The 18,649-nt window shown below is 46.5% G+C and overlaps 1 protein-coding gene across 1 annotated transcript in view; it reads left to right on the forward strand.

The window, feature by feature from the left end:
- drc1 (dynein regulatory complex subunit 1 homolog (Chlamydomonas)) overlaps positions 1–18,649 on the forward strand; it is a 133,686-nt gene that overhangs the window by 8,234 nt on the left and 106,803 nt on the right. The window contains exon 2 of the mRNA XM_038800120.1: positions 6,001–6,088. Within this exon, the coding sequence (XP_038656048.1) occupies positions 6,001–6,088 (88 nt within the window). The remainder of the gene's footprint in view (positions 1–6,000; positions 6,089–18,649) is intronic.

An 18,649-nucleotide genomic window follows, 5' to 3' on the forward strand; every position in this document is an offset into this window, starting at 1 on the left:
TCTCCTCCACTTCCTTCAGCTCCTCCCCTTGCTCCCGCACCTCCGCCACTGCGCTCGCCACCGCCATCGTCACCGGGGAAATCGCCTCCTCCACCAGCACACTCAAAACCTCCCTCATCTCCTTCCTCATTGTCTCCATGTATTTTGTAAATTGCCTTTCGAATTCCGCAGCCATCACCTTAGTTATTTCTTCAGCCGTAAGCAATGCGGCCTCCCCTGGTGCTCCAGCCTCCATTTTCTTCACCAATCCTGCGGTGACCTTTCTACACCCCGATGGACTTTCATCTGTTTTCACGGCTGTTTTTTTACTGGTCCTCGACATATCCCTTCCCTGTGCTTTCTCCTGACCTTCACCGTCTTCGCTGCCCCTACGACCGGGCGTCAATCCCCGACAATGCCTTTCCCGAAAGGGAGCCCTCCAACGCGCGGCTGCCTCCCGCCCGCCATCACCGGAAGTCCTCTCAATCAAGGTATTTAAACGGGAATTGGATTGTTATCTGCAGATCCCGTGTTTGCTGCTCCAAATCTTTCTCCCGAGACACAACTCTGGTTAACTGCCGCCATCTTGGTTCAGTGTCGAAACCTACATATTCCTGAATTACCGTTTCAATTTTCTCAAAGAACAGTTGGTTCCCCAAAAGCCCCACATCCAGTTTCCACCCCGTCCTCTGCGCTACCCCCTTCTCCAGTACCATATCCACCCAATGCGGAGCGTGATCTGATACTGCAATTGCCGAGTATTCCAACCCCTTAACCCCAGCCAACAAAGCCTTCCCCACCGCGAAAAAGTCGATCCGCGAGTATACCTTATGGACTGCTGAGAAAAATAAGTACTCCCGTTCCCTTGGGTGCAGAAACCTCCAAGGGTCCACCCCTCCCATTTCCACCATTATCCAGCAAGCGCCTTCGCCCCCCATGATGGGACCAGCGAGCGCGGCCATGACCTGTCCAACCTTGTCTCCTGCACCAAGTTCCAGCACCCCCCCCACAATCAGTTTGTGTGTCCAAGTCGGGGATGGCCCCGAACACCTTCTTTGCGAATCCCACATCGTCCCAATTGGGACCATATACACTTAACAGCGCCACTAACCTCCCCTCCAGCGCCTAAGATATATCGTCCCCTCCCACCCAGTCCCAGAGCAAGAAAAAACAAAAACAACAATCCAACCCATACAATTCACTAAAATAAGATATAACCGTCGCAACACAGAACGCCAATCAACCCAACCATTAACTTGAACTCCATAACAATGTAAAGAGAAGTAAATTACAATACGCATCAGTAAACAGAAAGCTGTAGCATTTATACATTTTCCAGCTCCCCAACCACAGTCCACAGTCTCTCTTCCAGCTCTGCTCCTCGCGTCTGTCCCAAGCCTTCTGCCCTCACGAACGCCTCAGTCGCCTCCGCTGTCTCGAAATAAAAGTCTTTGGCATCATACGTTACCCTCAGCTTCGCCGGGTACACCATACCAAATCACACCCCCTTCTTGTATAGTGCCGCCTTCACTCGCCCAAACGCCGCTCGTCTTTTTGCCAACTCCACCGTCAAGTCCTGGTAGATCCGAACTACCGCACCATCCCACTGCACCTTGCGCTTCTGCTTCGCCCAGCTTAACACTTTCTCTTTCATGCAGTACTTATGGAAGCAAATATTTACTGCTCTTGGCGGCCGGTTCACTTTGGGACCGATGAGCTCGGTCTAGCTCATACTGGAAGGGGTTCTCACCCTCCCCCATCAGCTCCGCCAACCTCTTAGCAAAGTATTCTGTTGGCCTTGGGCCCTCTGCCCCTTCGGACAAGCCCACAATTCCCAAATTGTGCCGTCTCGAGCAGTTCTCCAAGTCCTCAAGTTTTGCTCGGAGTCCTCTGTTGATCTCCACCACTTTCTGAAGCTCGTCCCTCATCGAGGCGAGCTGGTTGCTGTGCTGCGTCACGGCCTCCTCCACTTCCTTTATCTTCTCACCCTGCTGAATTTGAGCAAGTCAAAAAGGAATTAATAAAACAATTAAAAAGTCTAATGATGCCCTTGAAACCATTGTAGATTGTCATAAAAACCCATCTGGCTCACTAATATCCTCAGGGGAGGAAATCTGCTATACTTGTGTGGTTTGACCGACATGTGACTCCAGACCCATAGCAATGTGGTTGACTCTTAAATGCCCTCTGAAATGACCTAGAAAGTCACTCAGTTCAAGGGAAATTAGGGACGCCCACATCCCATGAAAGAATAGGAATACAATCCTGGGTTTTATGTACTGAATTTCTCATGTGCGGCACTTAGATGATCCAGTAATTTCTCCAATAACAGCTTGTATTTATATGGTACCTTTAATAGGGTTGTGGTAGTCAGTATTAGGGGTATTACGGTACCCAGGTTGATGCTGTGAGACCACTGGTGTGGGAGGTGCCTGAGACAGCAATATCATTGGTGAAGCCTGCCTGCTGGTTCCACCCAGTAAGGCGGAGTATAAGAGCCTGTGTCCCCCTAGCAGCTGCATTCTGTACCTGCGCTGCTGGGGGAAACATCTAGTCCAATAAAGCCTTCAATTGTCATCCAATCTCGCTTATGGAGTCATTGATCGAGCATCAAGGGTAAAGAATCCCAAGATGCTACAGAGTAGTGCTATCCAACAAAATTTGACATCAGATAATACGGTAGATGTACAAAAGCTTCGTCAAAGACATAAGCTTTAAGGAACATCTTAAAGGAGAAAAGAATATTTAAAGGTGGAGAGGTTGAGAGAGGGAAGTCCAGACCTTACAGCCCTGATAGCTGAAGGCCTAGCAGCCTATCATAGAGTAGGTCAAATTGGGGTTGCTCGAGAAACCAGAATTGGGAGAATGAGATTTTGGAGGGTTGTGGGAGTGGAGCAGATTATAAGGATAGGGAGACGCAAAGCCATAAAGGAATTTGAAAACAAGGTACGAATTTTCCAATCTTGATGTCGCTTGTCTAAAAGAATGAGCTCAGGTGTCATGGATGAACAGAAATTGGTTCAAGTTATGAAACGGACAAATAAATTTTGAATGACCTGACGCTAATGGAAGGTGGGACATGGGAGGCTGGCTAGGAGTAAATTGGAATAGTCAAATTTCGGGTACATGGATGGGAGTTTTAGCAGCAGGTGAGTTGAGGCAGAGCTGGAATTGAGCAGTGTGACAGAGGTGGAATTAGGTAGCCATAGTGATGATACGAATATGTGGTCAGAAGCTCTCTTCAGAATCAAATATGACACTAAGTTTGCAGATCATCTCTCATTGATGTCCAGGAGAGTAATGAAGTTGGCATTTAGGGAACAGCGTCTGTGGTGGAGGGTGAAGAGACAATGGAGGAAGTTTTGGATCATACTGTACTGATTTTGGATAAGGAGTCTGACAATTTAGAGATAATGGATGGGTTGAAAGAGGTGGGGATGAAATGAAAATGAATGAAATGAAAATCGCTTATTGTCACAAGTAGGCTTCAAATGAAGTTACTGTGAAAAGCCCCTAGTCGCCACATTCAAGTAGAGCTAGATGTAATCAGCGCACATGTGGAAACATGTTATTAGATGATGTCGCAGAGGGCCATCATGTAAATGAGAAATAGGAAGTGGCCATAGATAGATAGATTCTTGGGGGACACCAGAGTTAACCATACAATAACTGGAAGAAGAGCCATTGCAGGTGACTCGACAGCTATTACAGCACTGGATGGGTACGAATGGAAACAGACAAGTACAATTTAACTCTGCTGAGTGACAGGGAAGAGGTGTTTGTGGATGATAATGTAGTCACCTCTGTCAAAAGATGTAGGCAGATCAATACAATTGAGGAGGGATAGTTGACCTTTGTCACAGCCACATGGAACACAATTTGTGATGTTGAGAAGGGCCATTTTGGTATTGTGGCAGGAGTGGAAACTTGATTCCAGGGAATCAAATATAGAGTTTCAGGAAAGGTGGTCTTGAATTTAGGAGGCAAGAGCGTGTTCAGGGATTTTGTAGAGGAAAGGATGGTTGAAGGTGGGATGATTGCAAGGACAGGAAGGTCAATGTTGTTTTTAAGGAGAGTGGTAGTGACACAGATTTTCAGGACAGTGAGCAAGGGAGAGAACTGTTAACAAAATTGGCTAATATGATAACCTGGAAGAGAGGCGGGATGGCCAGCAGGCTCATGGAAATAGGGTTGAGGGAACAGGAGGATGGCCTCAAGAGCAAATTGATTTTGGAGAGAGCATGAAGGAAGATAGGAGTAGAACTAAAGATGTGAGTTTAGGGCTCGAGTAGGAGAGAACCCTCAAGGAAGTTTGGCCCAATGGGTTATTGGAAGAGAGAGAAGTGGCCGAGGTAGCTGAGGAGATGGTTCCAATCTGATTGGCAAAGAAGTCTATGGGTTTCTTTATAATCTTTATTGTCGACTTATTGTCACAAGTCGGCTTACATTAACACTGCAATAAAGTTACTATGAATAGCCCCTAGTTGCCACATTCCGGCACCTGTTCAGGTACACTGAGGGAGAATTCAGAATGCCCAAATTATCTAACAGCACTTTTGGGACTTGTGAGAGGAAACCAGAGCACCTTGAGGAAACCCACGCAGACACAGGGTGAACGTGCAGACTCTACACAGACAGTGACCCAAGCCGGGATTTGAACCTGGGACCCTGGTGCTATGAAGCAACAGTGCTAACAGTGCTACCGTGTCGTCTTTGTAGTTGTAGTTAGTGAGGTTGTAGTTTTAATTAGTGAGGTTGGAGAAGACGAGGATAAGGGGTTTGTAAATGAGAAAGGAAGCCAGAGTCACTTTTGCCTTGCAAGATAAGATAAAATGGGAATAGTTAACAGATTTAGCAGAGGAAAGCAGGATCCAATAATGCTCTATGTGCTAGATCTGATGGTGAATGGTTGGACCAGTTATTAACCATAGTCTCCTTGGGGATCTGGCATTATCCAAGCACCCACTAATCGAAGAGGCTGTGCTTCCCGGTCCGACAGGATCTAAGTCCCCAGGAAACATCTATTCCCCAGGAGGCAACTCATTTTCCCTGACAATGGGTGTCATCGGCCAATGGTAACTGATGCTGTCCACTGAAAGGGGCAGTGATTAGGAGCTGAGCCTGGGCGAGGCGGAGAAATAGACGTAGAGATACGGTGGAAATTGAGATGGGGATGAGTGAGTGGGAGGTGGTAGAATGGTTGAACAAGTGATAATTGTTGAGGAGGGAGGGCATGAGTTGGGGGTGTTGAGTGGAGAGAGAGGAAAAGAGATTGGGAAGAGGGGCTGCTGTGAATTTAGGGGGAGGAGAATGTGTGCTCGGAATAGTTTGTGTGTGTGTCTGTAGTCATGGGAATACAAGCTGATTACAATGTGTGTGACTGCAGGGAGAAAGGATTCACTGAGTTTTCTGTCACAATGCGATGAGATCTACAATGCTGAATTAGTGAGGTCTTGCGACACTAAAACGCAGTAGAAATTTGAGTTAAACTTCTCAGATGCAAACAAGAATCTTTATTGTCTCTATTTGATTATAATTGAGAGAAACTTAAATCTATTCTAATTGCCCTTGAGAAGGCGTTAGTGAATTAAACTGCGGTCACATCGGAAAATACTTTGTGTCTTCACATTACATGCATTAACTACACTGAATGCTCAAATGCACCACTTTGGTGATGGTATACAAATGCAGTTTTCCACAATCTTCATGGTAATAGTAAACAAAGGAATAAGTAAACAAAGGAATAATGTATGTTTCTACCCACTTGAACTCTAATTTGATGTTGCCTAGAAGTATTTGCATTTCACAACAGAATAAAAAGGTCTATAATTACATGAGACAAAAACACTTCAGCCGTCTTTGGCCAGTCTCATCCCTGAAAGAGTAGTGTTGTGTGGCGAAGGAGGGATGTGGGTGGAGAGTGATACAAACAAGTGACGAAATGGCCTTATCTATGTTTTTGTCTGTCATATTTAAAAGATCCACATAATAAATAAGGGGTCTGTAAAATATTTTTTCCAGGGAAGCAATGGAGAAGATTTATGGTGTTGAAGAGGAGGTCGAAGAGGATCTAGGTAAAGGCTGCAAGCAAGTTGTAGAATCGCATCAGGTCAGTCTTTAAGGTTAACATACGCCTGTTTGTGTCCAGTGTTTACTTACCTTTATCTTGATATTCAACACTCATTACTCAGCCATAGCATATAGATTCTGCTGTGAGTGACCTTTATGGTATAAGGAAAATAAAAAGACATGTATTCTGTGACATGATGGATTGGAATTTTCTCCTCATTGACTTTGAATCTGTGGTACCGCTTTGTTTCTGATGATACATTACTTTCTTAACTAATTTTGCTTGGCTTCGTGAAGTAGGCATCAGTTCTTTGCTCAGTCCATTCTAAGCCCGCTCAATTGGGGAAACTGTATTATATCTGATATCAGCGGTGCAGTTAGTGAAATTTTTTACTGCAATTGCACAGGTGTTGAAATCCTCATCCGTACCTTTGTTATTATAATGTGTAATAGCATCTTCTTCTGTGTGTATACAGTCAAACCAGAATAAATTAGGTCCAGTTGGTTCTTGACTTTACATGCAGAACACTGTTTTTTATCCTGCAAAGATATCATGGTTTGACAATGAGGTGAGATTATGGATTCCTAAACCAAACAATTAAAAAAAATCCAATTAAGGAGCAATTTAGCATGTCCAATCCACTTGCATCAACAGGTATTATTGGGTGACTGGGACAGTACAGTTGTTGCTGAGGTAAATAAGCTGTGGCTGAGTAAGAAGAAGACCCTCATACCAACATTTACTAGTAGCAGAGAATCTGAGTAGTCCTATTATAGTGCTCAGACGAACATTGGACACAGAATTTCCATATGTGAAGTTCGGGTACTAGAGCTGCAAGAAGAAGGGGCATCATACCAATGCATGTCAAAAGAATGTAAACAGAAAATATTGGCTGAAGAAGATGGCAGCCACTGCATACGTTTGTCGAGCAGCACCAGGTCAATAAGGGTTTGGTTGAGACCTGTATAATCTGAAGCACAAGGATGTCCAGTAGAAATCTGCAGGGCATTGTAACCCAAGTAATGTTGGATCAATCTCCAGTAGGCATGGGTGAAAGAACTGAAAAGGTTGGAAATTGAAACTTTTTTGGGCTTAGTGAATTACTACAGTAAATTCATATCAATTTTGGCAGCTTATTGCATCCACAAGATGATCTCTTGCGGAAGGGTGTTTTGTGAAGTTGGACAAGGGAGTGTGACAAAGAATTCCAGTTGTGTCAAAGTAAATTTAAAGATGTTACAATGCTTGTACGTTACAAAGTATCCAAAAAGGATAACCTAGCTTATGATGTTTCTCCATATGGAGCGGTGCTGAGATCTCTCCTGTGTTGGTTAATGGTGAAGAGAAACCAATTGCATTTGCTTCATGCACCCTCCATGCATTCGGTCTGCTTATCAGCACAACATTATGTATAAACCAGAGGTTAGACGGGCAGCATGGTCAATGCAGGCTTGGAGAGCCGAAGGGCCCGTTCCTGTGCTGTACTTTTTTTTTGTCCTTTGTTCTAAATCCAGAGTAACTGTAGTGGTCTCTATATGTGTATGTACACAAGGGGTTAATGTGTAATCAGCAGCACCACATGATCATTAGAGGGCCAGACCAACAGGGGTATAAAAGACAAACACATTGGGTCTCTGGCTGTGTCTCGGGGGTGCACTATGACCAGGGCAATAGCAGAGTAGTTCAGATAGCTAGTGGAGTTACGTATAGTTACTGTAGTTAGTTAGATCTTGGTAACCATATCACCAGTATCAAAGTTGAAGTAAAGAACTCATGCAATTATTATTATAGTTACTCAATAAACCTTTTGTTACTACTGGATGAGTTCGAGTCTTCTTCATCGAGATTCAGAAGATCTGTTCATTAGCCAAGGATTGAGTAGCACATGTTACCTACCACACAGGTAACAAAACAGTAACTATTTTTTAAAAATCTGCACCCAGTCTTGCGTGTGTGTGGGCACCCCACACACACAACCCCCACTATGAGGACGTTACCGGCCTTATTTAAAAAAAAATCTTATTAATCTCCACATTTTCATCAAGCAAACAAAAACAAACAAATTAACAATCCCCCAAAACAGCCCCATCAATATACAGTCTGATACATCCATTCATACCTTCCAATTCTAACTTAACAACAAAATAGAGAACCCCCCCCCCAGTGTTTGATGGCAACAGGTTCCTGAAAGTGCATGATAAACAATCCCCATGAATTGTAGGACCCTCTTAGCTCCCCCCTTAGCTCAAATCTCATCTTCTCAAGGGTCAAGAATTCCTGTAAGTCCCCTCCGCCACGTCGAGGCATAGGTCAGAGAAGCTGACCTCCACCCCAACAGGACCTGCCTCCAGGCGAAGGCTAAAACATCAGCTCCCACACCCACCTGCAGCTCGGGCTGGTCTGACACCCGAAAATTGCCTCTAGGGGACCTGGTTCCAAGTCCACATGTAGTATCCCTGAGATGATGCTAAAGACCTCCCTCCAATACCTCACCAACTTCGGGAAAGACCAAAACGTATGTACATGGTTTGCGGGGCCTCCTGCACCATTCACAGACTCCCTCCACCCCCTCAAAGAGCCGGCCGATCCTTGCTTTTGTGATGTGCGCCCTATACACGACCTTCAGCTGTATCAGCCCCAACCTCGCGCGTGAGGTTTGAAGCATTAACCCATTGTAGTACCACACGCCACAGACGTTCTTCCATTACCTCCGTTCTTCTCACTTGGCCGTAAGCCCATCCATGGACATCCTGTTCTCCTCCAGAATCTTCCCGTATATTGACGACACCACCCCCTTCTCCAATCCTCGTGCCGACAGTACCTCTTCTAACAATGAGGGGGCCAATGCTATCGGGATGCTCGGAAACTCCTTCCTTTCAAAGTCTCAGAGCTGCAGTTACCTGGGTCTAGGACAACTCATCGCCGCCGACTCATCGCCGCTGACTCATCGCCAGCCCAACTCATTGCCAGCCAACTCATCGCCAGCCCAACTCATCGCCAGCCCACAATAATTACCGACTAACTATATAGCAGACGTGCCCCACTCTTCCCAATGGAAATGTGGAATTTGTATGTTCGAACTTTAAATCATGAAGACAGAACCAACAACCACGCAGAAGCAGCAAACAGAAGACTACAAATGGAATTAGGGATGGAACATCCTACAATATGGAAATTCATTAATGCACTCAGAAAAGTTCAAAAAGGACGAGACTGTTATTTGGAATTGCTTATAGCTGGCAGTGCACCACCAGCAAAATTACAAAGATACCTAGATACTGATAACCGCATTCTTAGGATAGTCCAAAGTTTTAATGAAAGGATTCCTATTGAATATTTACGCGGTATTTCTCATAACATAAAATAAGTCTCCATGAATTTCAATTTTAAATAAGTCTTTTAACCTCCATTAATTTTTATTGAATTTGAAATACCACCGGTCTGAACTGTGATATAACTTGGTTCGCCGGCCGGTCTATCTATCAAATGCTTGGTGCGGGCCGTTCACCAGTTACCCGCCGCTGACAGCTTTTACCATGAATTACCATGAATTTCAATTTTTAGTTGGGCTGGCGATGAGTTGGGCTGGCGATGAGTCGGCGGTGATGAGTCGGCGGCGATGAATTGTCCCATTCCCGCAGTTACCTGAACCCTTCCGGTTGTGCCAGTCTCTACTTCTCCCCCAACTCCTCCAACCTCGAAAACTGCCCCCCTGGAACTGTTCTTTTATTACCTAGCTCCCCCTCTCCTCCCATCTCCGAAATCTCCTGTCCAACCTCCCCGGCTATAGCCTATGATTCCACCTAATTGGCATCATCCTTGACCCAGCCCCCAACTGCTACCCCAGCTGCCTCCAAATCTTCAACGTTGCCACCACCATCGGACTCCCAGAGTACTTGCCCTCAACCCCAAACCCTTACCCAGACCGTCCTTCATCCTAACCTATCGGGACTCTTCCCCCTACCCCCCTCCACAAGACCCAACCCCTCACCTTCTCCCTGTTCGGAGTTACCGCCCATATTAATTGAATTTTAAACTTTACCAGTTGCCATGGTGGGATTGGAAGCCATTGTAGGAGCATTTTCAGAGACTGAGTATTGAGCTGGCTTTTACATAGGGGACTTCCCCTCTTAATTGCGGCTCAGCTAACACAAAGACTCGTAGAATCAGCAACTCTGGTTAAGACGGCTTTACTTTCCAGGCTTGGTCAACATACGAGGGAGAGAGTTTTGGATTAGTGCCGAAACCAACTCTGCTTTACATTGCTTTAGGTTCAAAAGATATACAATTTCCAAAAATCAGTAGCCCTACCTCAGCTGGACTCGGTCCAATCCTTGTAGCTATAGATTATACCTTGACCAATTAATTTTACTTTAGGCAGCATGGTAATTGCGTGATCAGCTTATGGGGTAGTCATGTCCTGCCCACTGGCCATCTGTTGATTTTTGAGACCCCCTCATCCACTGTTCTTCGCTCTCTGGCACTCCTATCTCCTCTTTTTAAAAACAGTGTGAGTTGTTTGGTGAGGAAGTATCAAATGTGGGTTGTGAAAACTACAAAGCATGCATTTCAGAGACAGTTGTGAGATTGAATGTGGCGCCAGAGCGTGAGTTGTTGGGTGAGGAAGTGTGAGTTGTTGGGTGAGGAAGTGTGAGTTGTTGGGTGAGGAAGTGTGAGTTGTTGGGTGAGGAAGTGTGAGTTGTTGGGTGAGGAAGTGTGAGTTGTTGGGTGAGGAAGTATCAAATGTGGGTTGTGAAAACTACAAAGCATGCATTTCAGAGACAGTTGTGAGATTGAATGTGGCCCAGAGCGTGAGACAGCCAGGTCAGACACCCCTGAGCATAGCTGCTGACTGGGAGGAAATCTGGTGGCTGGCAGACAACTTCCAGAGAGTGCAGTTCGCAAGCACCAAGCGGCGATACAACTGTGTTGTTTTTATTTCCCCTTTTGGCACCAGTTTCCAAGCCTTCAACAAGCATTCACCATTTCAACCTTATCTCAAAGTTGACCTATTTTCTGCCTCAATTACTAACCCAGAAGTGAATTCCATATCCTCACAACTTTGTGTAAATATATTTATCTTTCTCTCTTTTCTAAACCTTTTACATTAATGTTTTACTTTGTAACTATGCCTCTCTCATTCTTGATCCTAATCCTCTTGTAGTCACCTGTGCAATATTTTATCAAATGCTTTCTTAAATTGTATGTACTCTAAATCCATTGTTTTCCCATAACTTGTTACCTCTTCAAAGAATTCTGAGTTTTTCAAGCATGGCTATAAAATCTATTCTAGTTATTTCAAATTAGTTTTGCTTTACTTCACAACTTTGTTGCCATCATTTGCGTTCATTTGATGTACTCTTTCTGGTAAGCAACTCTACAAAACCATATTTTGGCATACTCAGGTTTTTCTATTATTTTAAACTGATCATTCTAATTTTATCCTATATTAAGTGCACAAAACCTGTACCTACCACAGATATTAAACTAACTGGCCTGTAATTGCCTGGATTAACCCTGCCACCCTTTATAAAGATCAATACTACAATAGCCACTGGCTAGCAGTCCGCCCACAAATCATTATTTGGCAAAGTATTATAAATTCTTGGAACTTAATATTTTTTTCTTAATCTGTTTTAGCTTTACCTCCTTCCTGTACCCCTCCCTTCCCTTGAAAAGACTCACCAAAATTATTTCTTTAACCATGCACTGTTATCCCCCACAGCTCTTCACTACTGTTTCCATTCAGCATCGTTTTTGTGAGGATCCTTGGGATCTTTGCTACCTTAAACGTTCTTCAAAAATGAAATTTGTTTAGGTGTAGGCGAGGTGCAGGTGGGCCCGCGATCCATGAGGTGTGGGCAGTGTGCGGGTGGGCACGCGAACCATGCCCACATGAGGTGTGGGTGGTGTGCGGGTGGGCACGCGAACCATGCCCACATGAGGTGTGGGTGGTGTGTGGGTCGGCCCACGAACCATGTCCACATGTAGGTGAGGGTGGACCCGCGAACCACGTCCACATGTTAGGTGCGTGAGGGTGAACCCGCGAACCATGTCCACATGTTAGGTGCGTGAGGGTGAACCCGTGAACCATGTCCACATGTTAGGTGCGTGAGGGTGAACCCGCGAACCATGTCCACATGTTAGGTGCGTGAGGGTTGTTGCACGTTTTACTATGGGCGTAAAACGCGTTTATTGGAGTGTATTAACACGCCTCCGAGTTCGACGTGTGCTTAACACTGCTAGGCTCTGTTCTATGTAATTATTTAAGCTCTGGAGTCGCCAGCTGCCGTATAGGCAACGTCACAAGTATTCCAAGGTCAAATTCAAAGTAATAAAGACGATACACCGATTAGTCAAGTTCAAACGATCAATATTTATTATACAGTTAATAATAAATACTCATGCACACACTAAGAGACTAAGCTACAACTAAACATAAGCAAACAGAATACTTATCTAACAGGAACAGGCAAGGTCAGAGAACGAGGCCTTCGTCCTGGTTTTGTCTGCAGCCTTCAGCAAGCGTTCTGGCACTTGGGAGTCTAGCGGGCTTGGATCGCGTAGCGAGCGTTGAACTTACGGTTTCGGCGGCTGGTGCTCAACGGCTGGAGTCAGGATACCAGGTGTCAGTCGGGGCCGGAGCACAGGTTTAACAGACCGGACAACACGAGGTCCCTATCTTTTATAGGGGTTCCGTTGTCCTTCCCTCTTCTCGGGCGGGCTCTACCTATTGGATCAATTTCTTATCGATACTGGATTAATTCCCCAATGCGAGGGGGTCTCCGTGATGGAGGGGGCGTTTCTTATGTCCTTTTGTTTGGAGGTTTCTGGTGCCTCGATGTCTGGGTCTTGATTGGAATGTGTCCATTCAGAACCAAATGTATCTATTGTGTGGGTGTTCAAGTCTGATGGCCTCATTAGCATGCAAAGCGTTTTGCCATTTGCACCTAGCTAAGGTCTCTTCACCTGAGCCCAAACTGGTTTCTGCTACTGCAGAATGCAAACTGCTCTTTGCAGACTGCTGTTCTGGCTGAACTGTCTGTTTCTCAGCAGCCTTCCATTTTAGTTTGGCTCAGTGTCCATTTTGCGTGGCCAGCATGGCTACATTCCCTCCTTGTGATCCTCACAATCATACTATTGTGAAGGATCACCTATGTGCTTTGCCTCCTTGTGTTCTGACCTCTTGCCAGTTCCTGTTCTACTCTGTTCTAAACTATGGGAAGAAGAGAAAAAAATTTTAACTAACATTTCTACTTGGCCCTATGTCAAAGGGACATGCATTACTACAATTGGGAACCTCTACCTATCACTATTAACCTTAACCTTAACTTAAACATTTAATCACTCTAAACCTTAACCATTCACACCACAACATCACACTTCCCAACTCGGCAGTCGAGTATGGAACAATATAATACATGGCTGAATTTTATTTACAGAGTGTTGTAATCAGTGAGGGGTTGAGGGGTTTGGTGGAATCCGAAGATGGGGGATTGCACTCTATAGATGGGTGAGGTGCTGGAACGAGAGGCTCTCCTCTTCCATTTCCTCAACCTGAGGGTCTGCACTAGGATGATGAGGATCGCAATCACCAACAGTGATTCGATTATGTAGGACATGGAGTACCACGTCATGAATTTAGTACACCAGGTCTGAACCTCGCTGATCAGAGCTGAGCACTGGGGGTTTGTTGTACTAACATTTACGGTGGGGGTTGTGGGGGAAACGTGTCTTGTTTCCACACATATACATATGACATTGAACAGTAATAAGTGGGCTTCCATCATTTTGCTGTTCTTCCTCTTTCTCTTCCTTCTTCCTCCGGTATTGACAATCCTGGCTTCGACCTCTGTCTCGTCCTTTGAAACCTTTGGGATCAAGCACAGTATCTGTCAATACACAGTTTAAGACCTTTACTTGTTAGTGCATCTGTCTTTCAAAACCCAATTGACCCTTTAAAATGACTGGCTAAGTCACACCCTGTGACTCCCCTCATTTTTTTTTCAAAAAGCGAATTTAAAGACCAGCATACACCTAACAATCCTTCCTTCTGCGAGCCGTCTCGCAGGCTTTGCTGATTTACCATCCGAATGTTCCCGGATGTAAATAGCATGTGGGATGGCGGCCGAAGGGCTACCTAACGTAAAATGAAAACAAAATTTGGAAAGAAACGTCCGAATGAGTTGCGTATGGGCCGCTACGGGTACGAGTTGGATGGAATCCCCGGGTAGGGCGTGCTGTGCCATACCCGAGCTTGGCTGACCAAGGGTTGGTTCTCAGACAGGGCGGGTCCTCAGTGCCGTTTGTCCACTGCCTGAGTAACCTGGAAAGAAACGGGTACGAATGTGTTGACCATGACTTGCAGCCTCTATTTCGCCGAATAGAGGGGCACCTAAAAAACCAAGGGAGCCAAGATGCTCCAACTGAGGACATCCCTGAAGTTCTCAGAGATATCTGCGGACAAGCTATTTGGCGTGTGGCCTTACAACTTTGGAAAGGATCTCCAATCAAACCGAAGTTCTCAGAAGTATCTGCGGACAAGCTAACGTGTATGTGAGGTGGTCACAATCTTTTCAGCTGAAAAGAAGATGTCCATCCTCCAACTGAAACATTTACATTCCTGAGACAAACAAACATGAAACGAAGACAAACATACGTGCAGGTTCCATCAGAAAGGACATCGTTTCCCTCAAACGATTCCTATCTTGCATCATCTGGACACCTCACTTTGATTCTGCCTCTGTGAACAGGGTCACAAAGGGGTTGCCGTGTCGGGAGTCAGACATTGCGTCGTCCTGCTCTCCCGGATCCCACACCCTTGTGTGGATCAGGCATGCTATTTTGGAGTTGTGTGACCGGGGGTCACTCTCGTCATTGCGGACAAGTCTGTAGGAATTGTCCCTGTGCCATTGTGTGGCGTCGAGTGTGTTGTCGGGGTAGTCGGGGTCGGGTGGTGGTTCGGGGTTTTTGAGGTAAGTGACTTCCATGGGGTCACTGGAGTCGGGGTCGTAGGTGGTGCAGTGTGGGCTGTATGGCTGTGTGCTGTCGCTGTCTTCAGAGTCAGTGTCTGTCCTACTGTCTCTGCTGTGGCAGCTTGTGGGCGTGTCGGGGCGTGGTCTGTAGTGGTCTGTGGGCGGAGTCGTGGGCGAGTCCGTGGATGAACTGGTCTGTGAGGGGGATGGTGGAAAAGTGTTTCTGGTGGGCGGGGTGAAGTGTTCTGCTGCGTCTAGCAGGACATGGTGGGCATGGTTGGCCTGTGTTCCATATGCCTTTAACTGGTTTATATGGAACCACGCGGTCTTCCCATTAGGATACTTTATCCTGTAAACGGAGGGGCTAATTTTGTCCGAAATTGAGTAGGGACCGGAATATTTTGGAGCCAAAAAACTGCTGGGGTTATAAACAGATAACATTACCTGTTGCCCAACCTGGAATTCTGTGGTGTGTACGGTCTTATTGAAACAGGCAGTACGTTGCTGTCGGCGTTTCCCTAGCTGGACTGCGGCTGCGAGCTGTGCAGACCTCACAGTCTCAACTAGATCTCTAACTGCCTTTTCACGTGTGAGGGCCGTCACTTCGGGGCTTGTCATGTCCAGTCCTAAAAGGAATTCTGTACCCTTCATAGGGCGTCCGGTCATGAGTGTGTGTGGTGTGTATCCTGTCGATGTGGAGACAGTGTTCCTTATGAACATAAGTGCAAAGGGGAGCACTGAATCCCATGTGGAATTATTCTCTTGAACCATTTTCCTAAGGGTAGTTTTTAGGGTCCGATTCATGCGCTCCACAATCCCGCTGGACTGTGGATGATACGCAATGTGGAAGTTCTGTTTGATTCCGAATATTGTCAGGACGTTCCTCATGACCCGTCCTGTAAAGTGAGATCCCTGGTCCGAATCGATACTTCGGGGTAAACCCCATCTCGTGAAGATGTGGTGGGTCAGGATCTTTGCAGCTGTCTTTGCTGTATTTGTTCGTGAGGGAAATGCCTCTACCCATTTGGTAAAGGTGTCTATCACCACCAGAACGTATTTATAGCCATTCCGACAAGGGGGCAATGGACCTATAAAGTCGATCTGGAGGTTTGTCCAAGGGCCGTTAACTGGGCGAGTATGCCGAAGTTGTGCCTTCTTAGAATACCTCTCCGGGTTATTCTGAGCACAAATCAGGCAATTCTCTATGTAGTGCGTTACATCATTCCTGAGATTAGGCCACCAACAGAGTTGCCTGAGGTGCCTCGTTGTTGCATCAATTCCCTGATGCCCGTGTCCGTCATGGAACAAGGCAATCATCTGATTCCTGTCCTGCTGTGGGACCACATAAAGTCGGTCCTTAATGATCACACCCTCATGTGTGGTCAGTGCGTGTTTAAAGTGCTCGTAAGCAGGCACAAAGTTTCCCTTGAAAACCTCCCTGAGGTCTCCGTCCTGTTTTTGTGCTGCCACGAGATCTTTAATATCAGTCTGTGAGACTTGGACTGCGCTCACAGGGGCGCTAGCTGGTGCGCTAGCTGGGGGGGTCCATAAGTGTCCTCTCCTGGAACCTGCCTTAGCCAATGCGTCGGCCTTTACGTTCCCAGGGGGTGATGACCTATGGTGACTTCTTACTTTTATTATGCCGAAGGTCCTGTCCTTCGCTTTCGCTAAAATATGCTGGAGTAGAGGGGCTGATGGAAGGGGTTTTCCGTCTGCGGAGACAAAACCTCGTGTCCTCCACAGGGGCAGAAAATCGGTTAAACTGTTACAGACATATAAGCTGTCTGAATATATGTCTGCTGGGCTGGGGAAAGAATCGGGGTGGTCCACTATGTACGCTATGGCTGCTAGCTCTGCTGCCTGCGCGCCTAAGTGACCTGGTAACTTAAGAGCGATTTCTTCGAGAGCGCGCCCCTGCGCGTCCTCTACATAGATGCCGCATCCTGTGATACGCTCACCATTTAAAACTGTGGAGGAACCGTCTACATAAATCCTCAAGGGTCCACACGTGTCTGTGGGCTGGGGGCTTTGTTTTGGGTTCCCTATCTTCCTGGGGGGTGTTTTGGCTAAAAAGGGTCCTGTGTTATGCAGGGGAGCTACAATTTCACAGTCATGGGGCTGTCCGGGGTATTGGAGGTTGTCGGCTAAGTATGTGTGGGTGCGTGTCCGTTTCACTGTAATGTCCCGTCCTTGTAAAGTAGGGTCCACCTAGCTGCCCTAATCTGGCTAACTGAACCGTCCTTCAGTCGACCGTCTAGTAGTAGCTGTGTGGGTGTGTGTTCGGTTAGAATGGTGATGGGGTTGAGTCCGGTTATGTAGGAAAAGTACTGTACTGCCCAGAAGACAGCAAGGAGGTGCCTCTCACAGGCCGAAAATCCTTGTTCTACTGGGTCTAACAGTCGGGAGGCATAAGCCACTGGTCTTAGCTGCTCGTGCCGTTCCTGAAGCAACACGGCCGAGAGGGTCAGATCGGTGCTCGCTACCTCTATTGCGTACGGTGAAAGTTGGTCGGGGACTAGCAGCGCGGGTGCTGCACTAAGGGCTCGTTTCAACTCTTCCACAGCGCCTGTATGCTGCGGAAGCCATTCCCAGGGGGCTCCTTTCTTAAGGAGGTCTGAAAGTGGGGCGGCTTTTGTCGCGAATCCGTCGATGTGGTTCCGACAATAGCCAACCAGTCCTAAAAACGACCGGAGGGCTGATACATTCTGGGGAAGGGGCAATTTGACAATCGAATCAATTCTTTTGAATTCGATTTCGCGTTTGCCGTGCGTGATGACTGATCCCAAATACATCACTTTACTTTCCAATATTTGGGCCTTTTTCGGGTTAACTTTACAGCCAATTTCAGTTAAGAGTTCCAGGAGTTCGGCCAGAAGCGAAATGTGCTCTGCCTTTGTGTCTGTCTGCAGTAGTAGGTCGTCTACATACTGTACCAGACATTCGGGTCGGGAAAATTTCTCTAATCCACTTGCCAGCTGTCGGTGGAAAATGGAGGGTGAATTGTGGAATCCTTGTGGGAGGCATGTCCACGTGTACTGCTGTGTTTTAAAAGTGAATGCGAATTTGTATTGGCACGCTTTTGCCAATGGTATTGACCAGAATCCATTACTGATGTCCAATACCGTGAAGTACTTGGCGTTGAGACCCTGCTTGAGCATGGTCTCGGGACTAGTAGCTACCGTTGGGGCTACTGCGGGGGTTACTTTGTTGAGTTCCCGATAATCGATGGTCAGACGCCATGATCCATCGGGCTTCCTCACTGGCCAAATAGGGGCATTGTTGGTGGAGGCTACCGTTCTCAGTACACCTTGGTCCAACAAGCTGCCTATAACCTTTTCTATTTCCACCTCTGCCTCGAGGGGAAATCTATACTGCTTTTGCGGTCGGGGGTCCTGTCCGGTAACATGAACTTGTCCAGTCATTCTGCCACAGTCATGACGGTGACTTGCAAATGCTGTCCTGTGTTTGTTCAGTAGGGCCTTAATTTGTCGGTCGGTGTGGAGTGTAGTCAGGTCGAATGAGTACTCTCCCACTGCGCTAATCCGATTAGCGTAGTCTCCTACTGTGAGGGTGGCTGGGGCTCTGTCTGATCTCGCCATTCGCCAGACACACTGGTTCACTGGGT

The sequence above is a fragment of the Scyliorhinus canicula genome, chromosome 6, assembly GCF_902713615.1.
Source record: "Scyliorhinus canicula chromosome 6, sScyCan1.1, whole genome shotgun sequence".
Classification (NCBI taxonomy): domain Eukaryota; kingdom Metazoa; phylum Chordata; class Chondrichthyes; order Carcharhiniformes; family Scyliorhinidae; genus Scyliorhinus; species Scyliorhinus canicula.